The sequence below is a fragment of the Mauremys mutica genome, chromosome 8, assembly GCF_020497125.1.
Source record: "Mauremys mutica isolate MM-2020 ecotype Southern chromosome 8, ASM2049712v1, whole genome shotgun sequence".
In the NCBI taxonomy this organism is placed as follows: domain Eukaryota; kingdom Metazoa; phylum Chordata; order Testudines; family Geoemydidae; genus Mauremys; species Mauremys mutica.
In genome coordinates, this window is record NC_059079.1 from 93613700 (window position 1) to 93630580 (window position 16881).

At 44.6% G+C, this 16881-nt stretch overlaps 2 protein-coding genes across 3 annotated transcripts in view; one reads left to right on the forward strand and one right to left on the reverse strand.

Annotated features, from left to right (window-relative positions):
- SH3RF2 (SH3 domain containing ring finger 2) overlaps positions 1–16881 on the reverse strand; it is an 80827-nt gene that overhangs the window by 48342 nt on the left and 15604 nt on the right. The window lies entirely within an intron of this gene.
- Positions 1–16881, forward strand: part of GRXCR2 (glutaredoxin and cysteine rich domain containing 2) — a 63866-nt gene that overhangs the window by 3300 nt on the left and 43685 nt on the right. Inside the window, exon 3 of one of the 2 annotated variants that reach the window (XM_045026404.1) lies at positions 10413–10540. In XM_045026404.1, the coding sequence (XP_044882339.1) occupies positions 10413–10540 (128 nt within the window). Of the gene's footprint in view, positions 1–2724; positions 3968–10412; positions 10541–16881 lie in introns of those variants that run through there. The other variant, XR_006581486.1, reaches the window with a different exon arrangement.

Consider the following 16881-nt stretch of genomic DNA (forward strand, 5'->3'; position numbering starts at 1 on the left):
AATACATGGCTGCAAAGGCCCTGGTAGATGTAGCTCGAAGAACCTAGCAGTTCACTTTAAATTCAAATCTGGACACAACAAGGGTCTGAAATATCTGAAAGAAACAGAGAGATTTGTTTGTGCAGAGCCCACATGAGGTCAGCTTATTTTATACATGCCTTGGTACTTAACAAAGAGAGTAAATTTTAATCTGATTGCAGAAGTAGTCAGATCAGGCCAGGATGTATCTGCCAATGCAGCTTTAAATGTCAACAGTCTGAAAGAAAGGATCAAAACTGTCATCTAGTTTATTCACTGAGGAATGTCATCAGACTTCTCACTGGAACCTCTGTTTAGTTACCTTCGTAGTGAAGTGTGTATTGATACCAGACTATTCCCTTCACACTCTGGAAACCAACTCTCTGGGTTGCTGTCAGCAGATGAAATTTCCACTCTCTTCTGGACAGCATTAGTGGTGCTGTACTAAAGAAAGCTCTAGTAACATTGTATGATTGTGGTCCTCTTAGCAGGGGTTCTCACCGTTTTTCTGGCTGAGCCCCCACTCACATGCTATAAAAACACCAGGGTCCAGCGGGGATCAGAGTGGGGGACCCTTGGGCATAAGCATAGTTTTACTTCTATTTGGGGAGGGCACGGGCGGGTGGGGCTCATGCCAGCTCTGCATAGCGGGGTCCAGGGAGGGAGCGTCACCTCCACCCCCTGACTCACTCAGGAAGCCACCCAACCTGTCTGGGCTGTGGGGGGATGCAACCAAAAATATAACTCAAAGTGGGGACTTGGTTCAAAAAGTTTGAAAACCAGGCAGGGTGCAGGCAGGGGAGTAGCTCAGGGTGCAGGCAAAGGGTAGCTAGGGGCTGTGTATGGATGTGGGGGGGCTCCCAATGCAGCTCCCAGCTTCAGCGGGGATGGGGGGGGCATTGAGGCTCCCATCTTCAGCCCCCCCTGCTGCTCCTGGCTTGGGTGGAGGAGGTTTGCCCGCTTCAGCCCCGTGCTGCTCCCAGCTTTGGGGCTGGGGCTCGGGGCACTAGGTTTCAGCTGTGGGGCTCCATGCCCCCCCTGAAAGGACTTGTGGACCCCCAGAGGGCCATAGACCCCCAGTTGAGAACCGCTGCTCTTAGCACCTCATGAACACAAGATGTGGGTCAAACCCATTAACCACTTCTGTTAAATCCAACAAGGCATCTAGAAATACTCAATATAGGGTAACAGGCTGGCAATGTTTGAGTGAGACCCCTGGCTTTGTCAGTAGCTGTTGATCCTGCTAGAAAAGGATTAAGCAGGGTCTGCTGACTTGCTGAGTCAGGCGACTCATCACCCCACCTAGATATGTGGGAGACAAGAGTGACTCTCTTAGGAGAGAAGATCTAGGGAGTGGGTTGAGCAATCTGGAGGGAGGCACTCCGGGAGCAGCTAAACCTGGGGAGGATCTTGATATTACCTCATTCTTATTTTCTTTGTGAACAAATTCAACCCCCAGGAAGTGGAGGAGTTTGGAATTTTCATAGTGTAGGGATTGTGACTGTAGAGTGGATTGGCAATGGCACCTGCTCAGTTAGATATAGAGGCTTTCCAGTGGGGCGTGGGTGTAGCTCACTACTTGTTTTGCTCACAGTCAGTCTAGTTTCTAAAGTTAATGCATATTAAAAACCTGCAGAGGCCTGCCATGTGGGAAAGAACTCTTTGGCTAATCACTACCATGGCTCTTAATCCATCTCCAGGTATCGCCTCCTATACTAGCCACTCCTTTTACTTGTGATCAACATGCCCTTCCTAACCTTGTCAATATCATCACATGGTCTCTCTAAGGCTTTGTCTTTGAGGGGTACAGTAGATCCTGACCGTATACTTCAGTTTCTCAAGAGCTCCCAGTGTAAAAGAATTATGCTGGATTGTCCTCCCTGCATCCCCAGCTTCATTTCCTCAACACCTCTTTGTCCTTCCTCACCCTCATATCCAGGCTCTTGTCAAATCCTGCTGCTTCTTTCTTTGCATTGCCTCTAAAATACAATCACCCCTCTCTGTCCAAATTGTTAAACTTTGGCATGTACATTGATTAGTTCCTTTACCTCTATCTCTATGGCCTTCTCAGTTCCCCAGTCTACTCAAAACATTACAAATGAAATATCGTCTTGTCCTGATGTTCTGACCATATCTCTCCCCATTGAATCCCTTCTCCAGCTTTTTCTCTCTCTCTTTCCAGATTAAGTTTAAGGTGTTCATTTTCACCTTCTTTTTCAGCGTCTACAGCTTTGCCTCCACCTACATTGTTGATCTCCTTTCCTCCTACATCCCCTCTCACACTCAACCCCTCCCCTCAGTCCTTAATGTTCCCCTTTTTCTCCTGACACTCAAAATTCAGTGCCTTTCTGCCACACCACGTTTTTCACTATGGCTGGAACAGATTCCCTCTTAGTGGCCTCCTTTGTTCAAATCCCTCTTTAGACCTCTTCTTTTGCTTACCCTTCCACTAATCTCTTCTCCGGCTCTGTTGCTCCTTAATTGGTGTAGAGAATCTAATGCTGACTGTAAACCTCTTGGGGCAGAGACTTTCTCTCTCATGGTTTTATATAGCTGAGCACACTCATGGCCCTACTGGCCAGATTAAATGCCTATTGATGTTAGTTGCAAAACTCTTATTGACTTCTATGGTAACAATAATTAATGATGCTGCTGACGTACTTCTTAGTTCAGTATCCACAGTACATTCATCCTGTCTCTCCACAGCTGGATTTTTCACCTATTCATTGGTTTATGGTTAAGAGTACATCCAGAGACTCGCTGATGAAGTGCATTTGCCTTCCACTCAATGAGATAGTGACGAATATCTGCATTTTACAGGAACCAGTACTCATCCTAAACATCACGGGAGCAACAGTAGTGGGAAGTAGCTTCCTTCACCTCCATCTGGCCAGGAAATGATGATGATAATAATGACCCCGAGGGCTAACGTGTAGATTTCACAGTGATCAATGGCTGCCACCTCCAGACTTTATAACTCACTGTACATAGGGCTAAATGTGAAGCTGCAATGGAAACTCAAACCCATGCAGAACACAGCAGCTCCTCTCCTTGGCTGGAAAAATCATTGAGAGCATGTACGAGAGTTCTGCATCTGCCACTGGTTCCACTTCAGGGCATAGATCAACACCCTGATGTCAACCTTTAAGGATCTCTGTGAGCTGTGGTACAGCAACATCAGAGACGGCCTGTCCAGTCATGGCCCACAGAGACAGCTCTGTGTCTCTGGGAGAATGCAGCTGATAGTGCTCAGAGTGACTTTACAGAACCAGTGATAAGATGTCCTTTGCTGAGAGTACTGGGATCCTCCTACTTTTGAGGGGCCTAGAGCCCAGGCTCCAGTTTGAGCCCCAATATCTACACTGCAATTAAGCAGCCCTGTGAGCCCAAGCCCCGTGAGGCCAAATCAGCTGGCATGGGCCAGCCATGGGTTTTTAAAATTGTAATGTAGACACCCCGCTCAGCCGTCACTTGGTTTCTGCCTGCTTTTAGGGTTGTATCAGCAGCATCTAAGAATAAACCTGTTTAGCCTGTTTTTAAATGGGTTAAGTATAACTGCAGAAATCAAGTCATTGGTAGCGCAAAGTAATGAAGAACATGCATCTAGAAGTAGCATCCCCTGTGTATCCTAGTGGGTACCTCCAAGTTTCTAGCCAGAGGCCCCGCTCCCTAGTTTGAGGTACTCTGAGAACTGCTGTTAATTTTCACAGAGTATCAGTAGTGGCAGAAAGTTTAACCCAGATAACTTTGGAAGTGGCGATACAGTTGAAAAATTCCCTACATTCAATGTTCCTTTCTGTGTGTCTCTCTCTCTTATGTATACATACACATACAGACTCTAAGGATGCTGAACTTTGCTATAAAACAGGAACACAGGCTGCAAGAGCACCTTTTATTCTTATGCTGCGTGTACCTTTTAAATTTATCTAGACGTAGATCTTTGATTCAAAACTTTAAAATAAATAAAGGACAAAATGTAAACGTGCCATGGAACCTGGGGCCAGATTACATTCTCCTACTTGAATGCTCCCAATCATTACTGGGGGGAGGAGAGGGTTGTGTGGAAGAAGAGGGTAATTAAGTATGACTGTTAAACTCTTTGCTCACATTTTTAGGGCGCCAAGTAGAAATGGATGAATGTCATGTCTTGCAAACCTTGCATGTTCTTTTTGGGCTGTGCAATCATGGTTTGTGTTTGTAAACTCATTTTCCCAAGATTTCAATGTGTGTGTGTGTGTGTCTTTCCCAAGTAGTTTCTAAAATTGAATCATACTTTTTTTTAAGCTACAGGGAACCTGTGCTGGACATTGAGGGGAAAATTCCCCTCTCTCCCTTAAAAGAAGCTAGCTAGAGGCTCCCTCTTCCCCAGTCTCTCTGTTTTTCAGTCTGTCATAACATTGCCTTATTCCCACCCCCTTTTTTCTATTTTTGTTTTCCATTTTCTCTCTCTAAGCTCCCTTTTTCTGTCTTGCCTATGTGGAATGTGACCCTTACACTGCACTCACGTTTGAGTTGGTATTTTAAAATCACAGTGTTTGAAGGATAGAAATTATGGCAAATGAGCTTGCCCACCACTTGTAGTGAGCTAGTCCAGTTATATCGGGCTGGTAGGTGTCTTTAATGCAGTCAGTGTCTGGTCTCAATGTAAAGCATTATTTTGAGACTTCAGGAGATGGGGAAGAGAGAATGCAACAGGCCAAAACTAAAGGCTATGAGATTCAAGAGCTCCGTGATTTATCACTACAATAAGCTCTCTGGGCAAGATGCTGCCCTCACTTGTACTGTGTGCAACTTCACTGGCTCCAGGGGAGTTATACAGGGTGTAAGTGACAGCAGAATGTGGCCCTTTGTGCTTTCCGGAATACTGGTGCATTTGAGACGGAAGTGGGAGAAGTAATCTTTTGGGCTGAATTTTGGTTTTTGTTTGTTTGTTTGTTTTGCATCTGGCTTTAGCGGAGCTGTGGCAGTCATCCCAAACATCTGAATCTCCCACCATACAAAACCGAGAGGCAAATTAATATCTTATCTTATCTATCTATGTGGAAGCAGTTCAAAGCATCTCCTCATAGCTGGGATAAATGTGCACTATAATTATGTTAAATGAGCTAGTTATAACTTCCCCATTATTGATGCTGGATTATTATAAGATTGCATAACTCATATTATTGGAATTAAAAGAAAGGAGGGAGGAAGGCACATTAAAAATGCCAAGAAATAAAGACAAATAAGGAAGAACAATGAGGCAGATGAAGACAGATTTCTGGATAAACCAAGTCTCAGGCAATTCCGTCGAATGCCATTCATGACAAGCAACGTGATCTGACTTGTGGTGTCCTGCCAGCTGGATGAACGGAGCAAACAAACTGGCTGGGATACATCAGGATGAACACGTGGTTGCTTTAGGCATCAGAACAATGCATTTCCACAGAATTTCCCTTTAATCCCATTTCCAAGGGTGCACGTTGCCAATGATTTAGGCGGAACCAAGCTAAGGACCCTAGTGTGGATTTCCCCTCTTTCGCAACAACTGTATTCATGGAAAAGGCAACAGCTATGTAGGTAAACATAAAGAAATGAACAGCACCTTCTCTCTCCAGCTTGTTGTCCTTAATTACTGCATAGTGTCTGCTTACTGCAGGGCCTCCAACCAGTTGGTGATCTTACATGCTTGGACAGGAGACATTCAAGAATGACACAGAGTGTTGCAAGAAGCAGTGACCTTGTTTAAATAGGTGGCATCCTTCCCTCTGCATCAATACTGAATCCATCTCACATTGTGGTATGAAGGGTCACTGTGGTCCTGGACTTAATGCCTTTGGGCTGATATAACTTACATTCTGCTTTCCCATCTCCTCTGTGGGCCATGCCAGAAAGGGAATAGACAGAGAGGATTGTGCTTCAGCCAAGTCCCTTCCCCCCGCCCCGGATGCTCCTTCTCTCCCTTAACATGGGATCAGTGTTGGCACAGAACTATGCCACAGAAACCAGCTGTAGGCCAACTGGGGAGACCCTCTGCATGGGAGATATTCCCAGGGGCCTTTGCTGTCCCCTTTGCCAGAGCATCAAAGTGGATGTAATGTTAAAAGGATTTAGTGTGCTAGAGCTTCAGGCCCCATATATGTGTTTGGAGGAGAGCTGGGGCAAAGAGGTCTGTTAGTACCTTCTCTTGGGAAATTTTTTGAAAACTCCTCCTATTTGGTGTGTTTTGGCCCATTCCAAAGGGAAAAAATGCTGTTCAATAATTATGATCCTCAGAGAATGCCTTTTGGTAGGATCCAGTGTGCAAGTGAGCTTAATTGAAGTAGGAAGTTCACTACAATACTCCTTTCAGCTTAGTGGCAGGATGTTAATTAGAGGCCTCTCGGAGTCCCCCTTCAGCACATTACTGCTCCGCTTGCTAGAGCCAGATTCACAGTGCTTAGGATGATTTGGGCAGACTCAAACATGGCTTGGTTCAGGTACATTTGGATTTTCACTCAAGTGACTTTCCCAGCTGCAGTGTTGATAATTCTACACGGGAAATGCCTTGGAATCTCTTCTGCCTGCACCTGTCCGCTCAAATACAGAAAACCATCCAAACCACGTAGTCTCCTCCCAGACTGGCATAGTTTCCCTGGGCTAAATAACAGGAGGCTGATTCTGATCTCGGTTTCATGGGTGTAACTTCACTGTCAGGAATGGAGTTAATCCTGAGTCTTGCTGGCACAATGGAGAGCAGATTCAGGCCTGAAGTATCTTTAAAATGCTGGCCTCTGACAGGGGGACTCTCAAGAGCACGTTCGAAACTGTTCTGACCAGTGGGTGTTGCAGTCATTGTCAGCTAGCTAGACACAGAGGACCAGAAATAGAACTGGAACATTGTAAATGAGCTGTGAAAAACAAATCTAGACCCAGATGTGCCACCCAAAAGGTTTGGCAGGACATCGAGAAGCAGAGGTGCTGCAGAGAAGAGGCATGACGACTCTTTAGTGAATGGGCCAGAGAGTCAACGTAAATGGCTGCACAGATCCAAGCTGTGCTTGTAGTTCTATTCTGCTTCAAGTACTGGATTATTTGTACAATAGCATGGAGGGGGGGGGAGGGGGTTAAAGGCAATGGCACGCTGAGGCAGTGGCTGGTCTGTTCGTTGATGTATATGTACCTCACTACGCTCTGCTCTGGAGCAGTGATTTATTTCTAGGAACAAGGTATTCATCACTAGGAAAAAGAAACCCAAATCTGGAGATCTTCCAAATTGACTTCTTGCCCACTGGAGGTTTTTGATTCAGTTTGTAAATGTCTGTTTAATTCTCTTTGGCGCCATTGCTCCTTGGTCCCATTCTGTGCTGCCCTGACATCAGTTAGAGATGGGCCAAAATCTATAATCCGGATCTGTATTTTGAACACATCAGTGTTCGGAAGTGTTTGGATCCAGAGTTTCTGTTCAGACCCATTCCTAATGGAAGCATGTGAAATTGAAGCCCACTTGTCCCTAACTCCTCCAGACTGGCTCTGTGCCTTGTGCTCCATCAAAAGTCTGAACAAAGTTTAGTCAAGTGTTCAAACCATACTGAGGTTTTTGAAAGAACATCCTCCTCCCACTCCCTGCAAAGCCACAGAGGAGTAAAGATCGAGGATCAGTGTCAACATGTGAGAAAGGGGGAGCTGCAACTCTGCCGCACCAGTTACTTCTCCTTATCATAAGAGGTGCAAAAGTGACATCTCTGGAGAAAAGAAAGGACTTGTCTTCATTGCCTAAGACAATGGTGCCCAACGTACAACCCACGGGCCATACACGGCCCACTAGAGCATTTCATAAGGCCCACGGCCTGCCAATCGCCTAGAGACACCAGAGGGGTCTTGAACCCTCAACTACTCTTTCAGTGAACAAAACTCCATTTTTAGTTAAACATGAAACTAGATACAACCAAGTGGGTGAGTTTTTTGCCTGACTTCACCTTTTAATTAAGATTGCTTTGCATGGTTTTGCTCAGTAGTTTTCACCTCCTTGAGGACTGGTCTGAGTGAAGTTTAGTAGTGACCACAGGCCACTGACAGCTGTCGGGTTTTGGGTGGTCTATGTGAAATGAATGGATTGACCATAATAGACAGGAGGCCCCATCACTAACCCACCACCACAATTTACAATCTTAGGTCAGGTCGATACTCAAAGGTATGTCAACCCAGTTACGTTGCTCATGGGTGTGAAAAATCCACACCCCTGAGTGACATAGTTAAGCTGACCCAACTCCTGGTGTAGACAGCACTAGGTCAACAGAAGAATTCTTCTGCCAAGCTAGCTACCACATCTCAGGGAGGCAGAGTACCTGTGGCAATGGGAGAACCCCTCCTCTTGCTGTGGTAAGTGGCTACACTGAAGCTCTTGCAGCACTGTAGCTTTGCCACTGTGGCACTTTAAGTGTAGACACAGTCTTGGTTTCAATCCTGCCAACCTGTACTCACCTCAGCAGTCCTGAGTCATATGAGTAGGCCTATTGACTGCAAAGGTCTGTTTATCTGAGTTAAAGGTTTTCAGAATTGTTTTGCAGTCTCATTAGAGAGACAAAGGCTGACTCAACACAGTGAGCTATCTACTCATCTCTAGAAGTGATTTCTGTAGATTATATCTGAGGCACACAATCTGTGCTCATGCTGCACATGTTGTACCCATTTCGGTTGGCTAAACTGTTTCTAGTTTGGTCAATCCATCGTATCTCACCTGCACTAAGTCCCCCTTTAAAACAAAAGAAGTAGCCAGTATAGATATGAATAGGATGATCTGTTGACCTTTTCTCTTATAAATGCATCTCATTTTAGCCATATTCCCTTTCCTTTCAACCTCTGTGACACACAAGCATGAAGACTTCTCAATTCCGAATCATTGTGCACGCTATGCAATAACTTACAAACTCCCATTGTTTGAGACCAGGGAAGCGTATTATATCTTGCCGGACCTACTTAACTTTTTAACAGATAAGTGAAGCTGTCATTGAAGTTTCAGGACTGCAACTTGGCACGATTATAGGCTTATTACAGATAGCTTGCTGGCTTGGGCTGTGTCTACCCTAGCCTTTGTCTTAAATTCTCCCACTATTGCACTTCTTTGATAGCAAACGTTTACTTACGCCAACTCTACACTCCAGACTTTTGCCAGCATAGTTATGTCGGTCGGGCATGAAGTGTTGTTATCCCTGACTGACATAGGTGTGGTCCCTAGTGTAGAAATAGCTATCCAGGTACCAGCAAAACTTCACTTTTACAGGAATAGCTTGTTCCATTTGTGAAGGGTTGCTTTGCTCTTCTGGAACAAAGTGCAGCTTTGCTGTTATAGCTGCATCCACACTAGGAACGTTGCTGGTATCAGGATTTCTATTCTGGTAAAGTGCTCCTAGTGTAGACATGGTTTCATACTGCTTCAATCACCTCACTATTGTTATGGATTTTTTGCTGTTCAAGTGGTAGTGCACATCATTTTGTTTCTCTTACATGTAAGAAGTGAAGACATGGCATGGTTTGGAACAGGGGTCGGCAACCTTTCAGAAGCGGTGTGCCGAGTCTTCATTTATTCACTCTAATTTAAGGTTTCGCATGCCAGTAATATATTTTAATGTTTTTAGACGGTCTCTTTCTCTAAGTCTATAATATATAACTAAACTATTGTTGTATGTAAAGTAAATAAGGCTTTTAAAATGTTTAAGAGGCTTCATTTAAAATTAAATTAAAATGCAGAGCCCCCTGGACTGGTGGCCAGGACCCGGGCAGTGTGAGTGCCACCAAAAATCAGCTTGCGTGCCACCTTCGGCACACGTGCCATAGGTTGCCTACCCCTGGTTTGGAACGTATATGGTACTTGTACTAGAATTCTGGCAGTGTGCAGACAGACTATTTTGTTATGCAAATGAAAATATCAGATACAAATACACATGTGGAATGAGTGCCAAAACTGGAAGCGTGAGCTCTGAAACAAATACCCAATCTAACAAGTCTCCTTTACAATGACTTTGCTGCTGTCAGTCATTATTATGATTTATATTACGGTAGCACCTAGAGGCCTCAACCAAGATCACAGTCTCATTGGCTAGGTGCTGTACAAACACATGGTAGCAGAAAGTTGCTGCCCAGAAGAAATTACAATCTGAAAAGGCAAGTGAGACAAAGCGGGTAGGGGAAGAAGTGTTGTTATAGATGGGGAACAGACGTTAACTGACTTGCCTAAAGTCACACAGGAAGCCTGTTGCAGATCTGGGAACTGAATCCAGGTCTCTAGCATCCTCGTGTAGTGCTAGAACCATATAGAAATAGAAGGCAGGTTTTTATTGCTGTATTGACTTCCATCCTTCTGAGAAGAAAGACAAAGAATAGAAACTCCATTTCAATAACTAACCTAAATTTCCATTGCTACCCCTATTTAATAGTATGTCTCAGAGGGGACAGAATTTCAAAGGCAGGAGAAGTGATTCCTACATCTATAGAGTTTGTACAATCACTTCACAAAGTTTCCAAAGCTCCTTGGATCCAACTCGTTGAAAGGAACCATTTGAAGGTAAGTTCATTACCATTACAATTCTGTTTTTCTTCTTTTTAACAGCATTAACGTCAGCCTTGTCACATAGAACAAAACCATCAAACTTGTCATTTCAATCTCTTCATATAATTATGTTCTGTGAATTCAGACGGTTGGGTAGTTTTTTTGCATTACTTCTCCCCTCAGGAGGAATGCTAGCATCTCCCCAGCAGCCTGTTTTTACACCAGGGAGAATAAAACCATGCCCTGTGAAAGTACTTTCATAGCATTCACCCAATCTGCCTTATTTTCTCCTCATTCATTTTAGACGTTAGGTGAAAGCTGCTTTGTGGCTCAAGTTAATGAATGAGCCATGTTCAGACCTGGTGGGAGCGGATACAACTCATGTGGAAGTTGGTGATGTAAGTGATGTAGATTTAGCAAAGTATGGAAAACACCGGCCTAATTTACGCATTGGGTGTTAATTGGTCAGAAACCAGGTGTAAGGGGGTGTAACAGACCAAAGAAAGATATCAAGAAAAGCAACCAAAAGTAGTATATAAAAGCATGTCATATAAAGTAAAGAGCATGTAAATTATGCTCACTGGGTTAATTTCTACTTTGCTGCAGCTGTGCGTCTCCACGTCAGCCAATGGTGCTTCACCAATGTAGATCAGAGCACTTCCCTAATTTGCATTCGATACACAACCACACCTACACTTACATCATTTTGTGAATTTGGTGTATTGTTGTGGCTATTTACTGGGGAGGGGTCGTGACTGAAACAGCGCAGAAAAAAATGATTAAAGATAATACTTTGCCCCTCTTATCACAAAGGCTCTCAAAGCTTTTACACTCCGAAATTACATGACTCACTACTGAAATGCACCCATCCTGCGGGTAGAACACATCAGCTATTTAACAGTGCACAGTAATACCGCACAACAGGTCGGGATGATGACATTACCATATTAAGTATTACTGCATCTGAAATTTTTAAATAGGCAGAATTAATGTCAAAACCAAGTATAATCCAGGGATTATATCGGAATCTGGCTTCATTTGATGGTTACAAATTCTTTTGTGCATACTATGTTATGTAGGTGGTAGGAAAAGGTGAAGCTGGATTAGGGACAGGTCTGAAGAAATCATCCTATCTTCTTTCTTGGGGAGGTGGAGGGAGGAAGTCGGGGGAAGAATTATGCATCATCTTGGTCCTGTAGTTTATGGGAGGCAGAGTATATTTGCTGCTGGTGGTAGCTATGACAGACATGTGTGAGCTGTAGCCTCTGCATCAAACTTTTTACAGCTGTTCCATTCATGGTTATTGCTATTGGATTTTTTCCCCACCAATGTGTCAGCAATCTGGGACATTGTTTAAATAGTGTGTCATGATTTTTAAATGGCATCAGAAACAAAATGTGCCAGCCCTCAACATGTTCAATCCTGATTCTTTGTACTTTAGAACCACAGTTTAATCCTCACCCAGGATTATTGTCAACAGCAGTGGGAAGTTTGTATTTTGCTTCTGTTCCTCTGATTTAAGAATCTGATTGCTTGTCTCTGTAGCCATCAGTATCCTTAAATTGCTAGAGTAGGGCAAATTAATCATCGAGTCTATCACCGAGGGAAGGAAAATATTAGGGGCAGCAGTGTTTAGTAACTGTTTGAGTGGGTGACTGGGCTTTTAGGGGATGGACATTTGATAGTTTGCTTATTGCAGCAGCGATCACTAGAGGTGGTCATATGCTAATGCTCCACTAGCAGGAAAGCTGGTTACCTGTATAATCATAGGAATTATATATGGAAAAGATTTATTGGGTACTCTTGTCCAAGTCTTTGCCCATGGAAGGTATGAAATCCCATGGCATGAGCTACTCAGAACCTCTGCAGAGTAGAAAGTTGGCCAATGTGCAAAACGCCAGAAATTTTGTTTAGAGAGGTCCAGTGGAAAAGGGAATTATCTGAAAGGTCTCTGGTCACCATTGTAAGAATCATTGCACAGGGCCCCAAACTCTCTCTTCATAGGCACTGCAGCATGTGATTTATTTCTGCAAGTTAATTCAGAGCAGAATATTGTTAATGATGGCACATGCTTCTAACCATCAGCTTGGAACTCCAGGAGGGCAGCCATTGTGATGTGAATGACTGGGTCTACCAGACCCAGACCCAACAACAAGAAGACCTTGATGCTCATACTCTACATCGGGGTGGTCAATTGATAGACCACGGACCAAATCCAAACCACCAGATGCTTTTGAATAGACCCCAAAATCTTTTTATTTACTTATCGTTGTTGTTGTTTTTTGTATTATTTTCTGTGGAGTCTGGACCTCCCCTATACCTTGACCAAGAAATGTGGACATTGGCAAAAAATAATTGACTATCCCTGCTCTACATGGTCTCTTGGCTGCATGCACTCTTGACCAGGCCCTTAGTAAGTACTGCGACAAGCTGGGTGGGAATTTTCATTACAGAGTAGGTGCCTAGAGACTTTGAATCTAGCGGGGTGGCCTACATAATCCAGATGACATGTTTGTGCCTTATGTGGTACTTGAACAAGGGAAGGAAGATGATACTGCTCATAGACAGGTAAGGCTGCCAAAAAGATGGCAGTATGTGTCTAGGTAACCAATGAATGTAGTAGGTCAAGCAGCGATGGAACCATTTGGAAGATCACAAAGACATTCCCAACTCTCTTAAAGGAGAAGAGACCATCCCCATCATTCTGGGCCCTAATGATGGTGAGTGTGCAGCCTGACACTGCTGCCAAGATCACTCTCCAAAGTTCTTCTCTTCTCTCACTAGATTATTTATGTGCCAATCTGATGCTGGGGAAGGATAGTATGTTGCTATCTCATTCCGCTACCTATCTATATGGAAGACTGTATCAACGCTACTCAAAGTGCCTGCTAAGGGAGCATCTTTTGGTGTGAATGCCTCATAAATAATAACTACAAAACAAAAGCCAACAATTAACTGCAAATGCTATAGTTTTCTTAGTGAGGAGGAGAACTGAAGGAGACCAAGAGAAGAGTTTAAAACTGAAGCAATGAATCAGTGTTCTTCCTGTCAAGAACTAGCCTCAGACTGCTCAGGTCATCTTTTAGAATAACCCCAGACTAAAAGCAAAACTGACCCAGGAATCTGCCTTTTCTTTCCCCTTTCCTCTAGCAATGAAAATTACAAAATCAATCCATTTGACTTGAACTCTGTGATCACAGTCCTAACCAACCACCAGTGTGGAATATTTGATAGGAGAATAAAAGAATCTAAGATTTTTCCCCATCCAAGCCTCCAACTGCAGTATTTAATAGATGAACATAACACACTGCTGAAAACCTGGGTTAGTCTATTCCTGACTTATTGCCTTGGTAACAAATTAAAACACTTTTTTTTTTGCTGTTTTGCTATTCAGGACCTAATTTTGTAAAACCAGGGAAACCAACTTCTGAGATTTAGGACAGGTCATTTTGCTATTTGTCAGTGCACAGCACTACCCTAATCCAACCTCTTTTCTTTCTTATACCTAATTAATTTATTGCAAACCCGTGCACGCTATGTGTCACTCTCTCCACGCATGCCCCAGTTAGAACTCCGCTCATGCTGTGGGATGGGAAACAGCTGAGAGCTTGCATGGAACATAAATTGGCTCATGTATAGTCATTTTTGTTCCCCTACCAATTGCTTGAACAAGCATGTAGGGTGGCCTGTAATGGATCAGGGATAAATATCTTTGCAGTCTTTCCAAGTTACTGATAGTTAGCAGCACAGCTGGATTAGATATTTCTAACCAGGTAAGCGATTAGTAGATTCATAGATCTTTCAAAAAAAAAAAGTCATTCAGTCTGACCTTCTGTATAACACAGGCCAGATAATTTCATTCAGTTCCCCCATACTGAGCCCGTTAATCCCAACTCACATTTTTAGGTGAATTTGTGCGCTTCATCTGTTCTCCTGCTCCAAGATTAAATTTGCCTCTCAAGTTCTTACATGAATGGCCTTTTTAGTGCGTTCCTAATGCTGCACAATTCAGAGCTAAAATCCTCTCCACTGAGGGTGTTTTTAGCTATGGTTTTGGTTTGTTCTCCCCTCTAATAAAAATGACGGAAAGTTTTGATGTCTCCTTGTAGACACTGGTAACTATATTTTTCATAGGCTAGCAGGAGACATAGCAGGCTCTTGAAAGCCTGCTGTGTCTCTAGGGCTAGCCTCTTTTACTGTTCATATTGTCAGGCTCTCTGCATTTCAGCGAATTGCTTTCTAATGCCAATAGGCAGCAATTACCACACTAAGACCATCTGAGGGAGGGTCGGGCAGGGGTGGCTCCAGGCACCAGCACGCCAAGTGCGTGCTTGGGGCGGCAAGCCACTGGGGGCGCTCTGCCGGTTGCTGCGAGGGCGGCAGGCAGGCTGCCTTCGGCGGCTTGCCTGCGGAGGGTCTGCTGGTCCCGTGGCTTCGGCGGACCTCCCGCAGGCATGCCTGCGGAGGGTCCATTGGTCCTGCGGATTCGGAGGCCTGTGGAAGGTCCGCCGAAGCCGCGGGACCAGCGGACCCTCCGCAGGCAAGCCACCGAAGGCAGTCTGCCTGCCGTGCTTGGGGCGGCAAAATACCTAGAGTTGCCCCTGGGGTGGGGACAAACAGTGTTGTGATGCGCAGAGGGTGCACAGTGCAAAGTGCATTATTTGTTCTGGCACTAGGGAAAATCATTAGTTAAGTCACATGTAGGATACCAGTGGTGCCAATTCAGATTTATTTTTTTTTGGTGTGGGGGTAAATTCCAGTTTCCTCTCCACCTCCTGTAGGGACCCCAGCTCTCCCTCTGTAGGGGAACCTCCTGTCTCTTACCCACATTGTGCATAAGCCAGTGCTACCAGGGGTCAAGTTCTTAATGGACTCTTCTGTGCTCTGCCATTCAGGATCAGATCCCATGGGCGAGGTGGCAACATCACTCAATGAAATTTGGCCCTGCTGCCCCTCCATCCAGATCAAATGTCAGTGGTGCTGAAATCCACACTGCTCTAGTAGCAGCTGTACTAATTTGGTACAGGACCACTGCTTAAAGGTGTCAGGCCATGCCCCACCCCTCTGCTCAGCAGCCTCTGGAACTCTGAAGAAGTGCAAAAGCCTTGTGGGGGAGTAGGGTGACCAGACAGCAAGTGTGACAAATCGGGACAGGGGGTGGGGGGGTAATAGGTGCCTATATTAGAAAAAGCCACAAATATCGGGACTGTCCCTATAAAATTGGGACATCTGGTCACCCTATGAGGGGGGAACGTTGGCTCCCTGGACCTCCTAACTGATGACACCGTAGGATACCCTGTGCTGTTCTGGTCACCATAAGCCAAATCCTGACTTGGGGCATAGGTTGCACCCTTTTCCAGCAGCATAGCCCAGCCCCAGGAATGGAAGGAGAACTGACTTCATCTCTAGCTGGTGGACAATGGGACAGGGTATGGCAGCCAGCGTGGCATGAACAGGTTCCCCAAGTGAGCAGCACATATACCACTGCCTGCAGTAGTTGCTAGCCATGGAGAAAATGGTCCTTCATTTAAAAGCAGCGTGTGCCTCACCCTGAGTCAGTGTGCATTGATAGGAAAGTTCTTGTTCCTAATGCATGCTCAGCATCTATCCACTCCTTTCCCCTCCAAGCACAACCTGACTCTAATCAGTAAGGACAGGATTTTGCCTCGTATTGTTAGGTCATTCCTGAGACTGGAAAGGTCCAGAATGCAGGGGGAGGAAAGCTAAGTAGTGCATTGGGTCAATAACTTGTTTCCTGCTGCATTTGTCTCCTCTCTCTGGAATCCTGGGTGCCAATGCAAAGAATGTTGGACATATAGTTTTAAAAGAGCTGGCAAAGTAAACCCTGTCTGTCAATTCAAAGAGGAGTTGGAGATGATTTCAGAAGAGAAGAGAATAGCAAGGCATAGTCACTATATATAGGACTCAGTGTGAAGGTGGCGACGTTGGAGTATATTGTATTTTTATCTCAATAGAGGAGGTATCTGTCTGTCTCCCATAAAATGCTGTGTGTGTGTGTGTGTGCTCCTGTTCATGCACTGAGACAAGAACATAGGCTTTAGGCGGACTAGTATCTATTCAAGTGACACCATCATAGGACCTAATCACATCAGCCACGCCATCAGGGGCTCGTTCACCTGCACATCTACCAACGTGATATATGCCAGCGTGTGCCAGCAGTGCCCCTCTGCCATGTACCTTGGCCAAACCGGACAGACTCTACACAAAAGAATAAATGGACACAAATCTGACATCAGGAATCATAATATTAAAAAACCAGTGGGAGAACACTTCAATTTCTCTAACCACTCAGTGACAGACTTGAAGGTGGCAATTTTACAACAAAAAAACCTCAA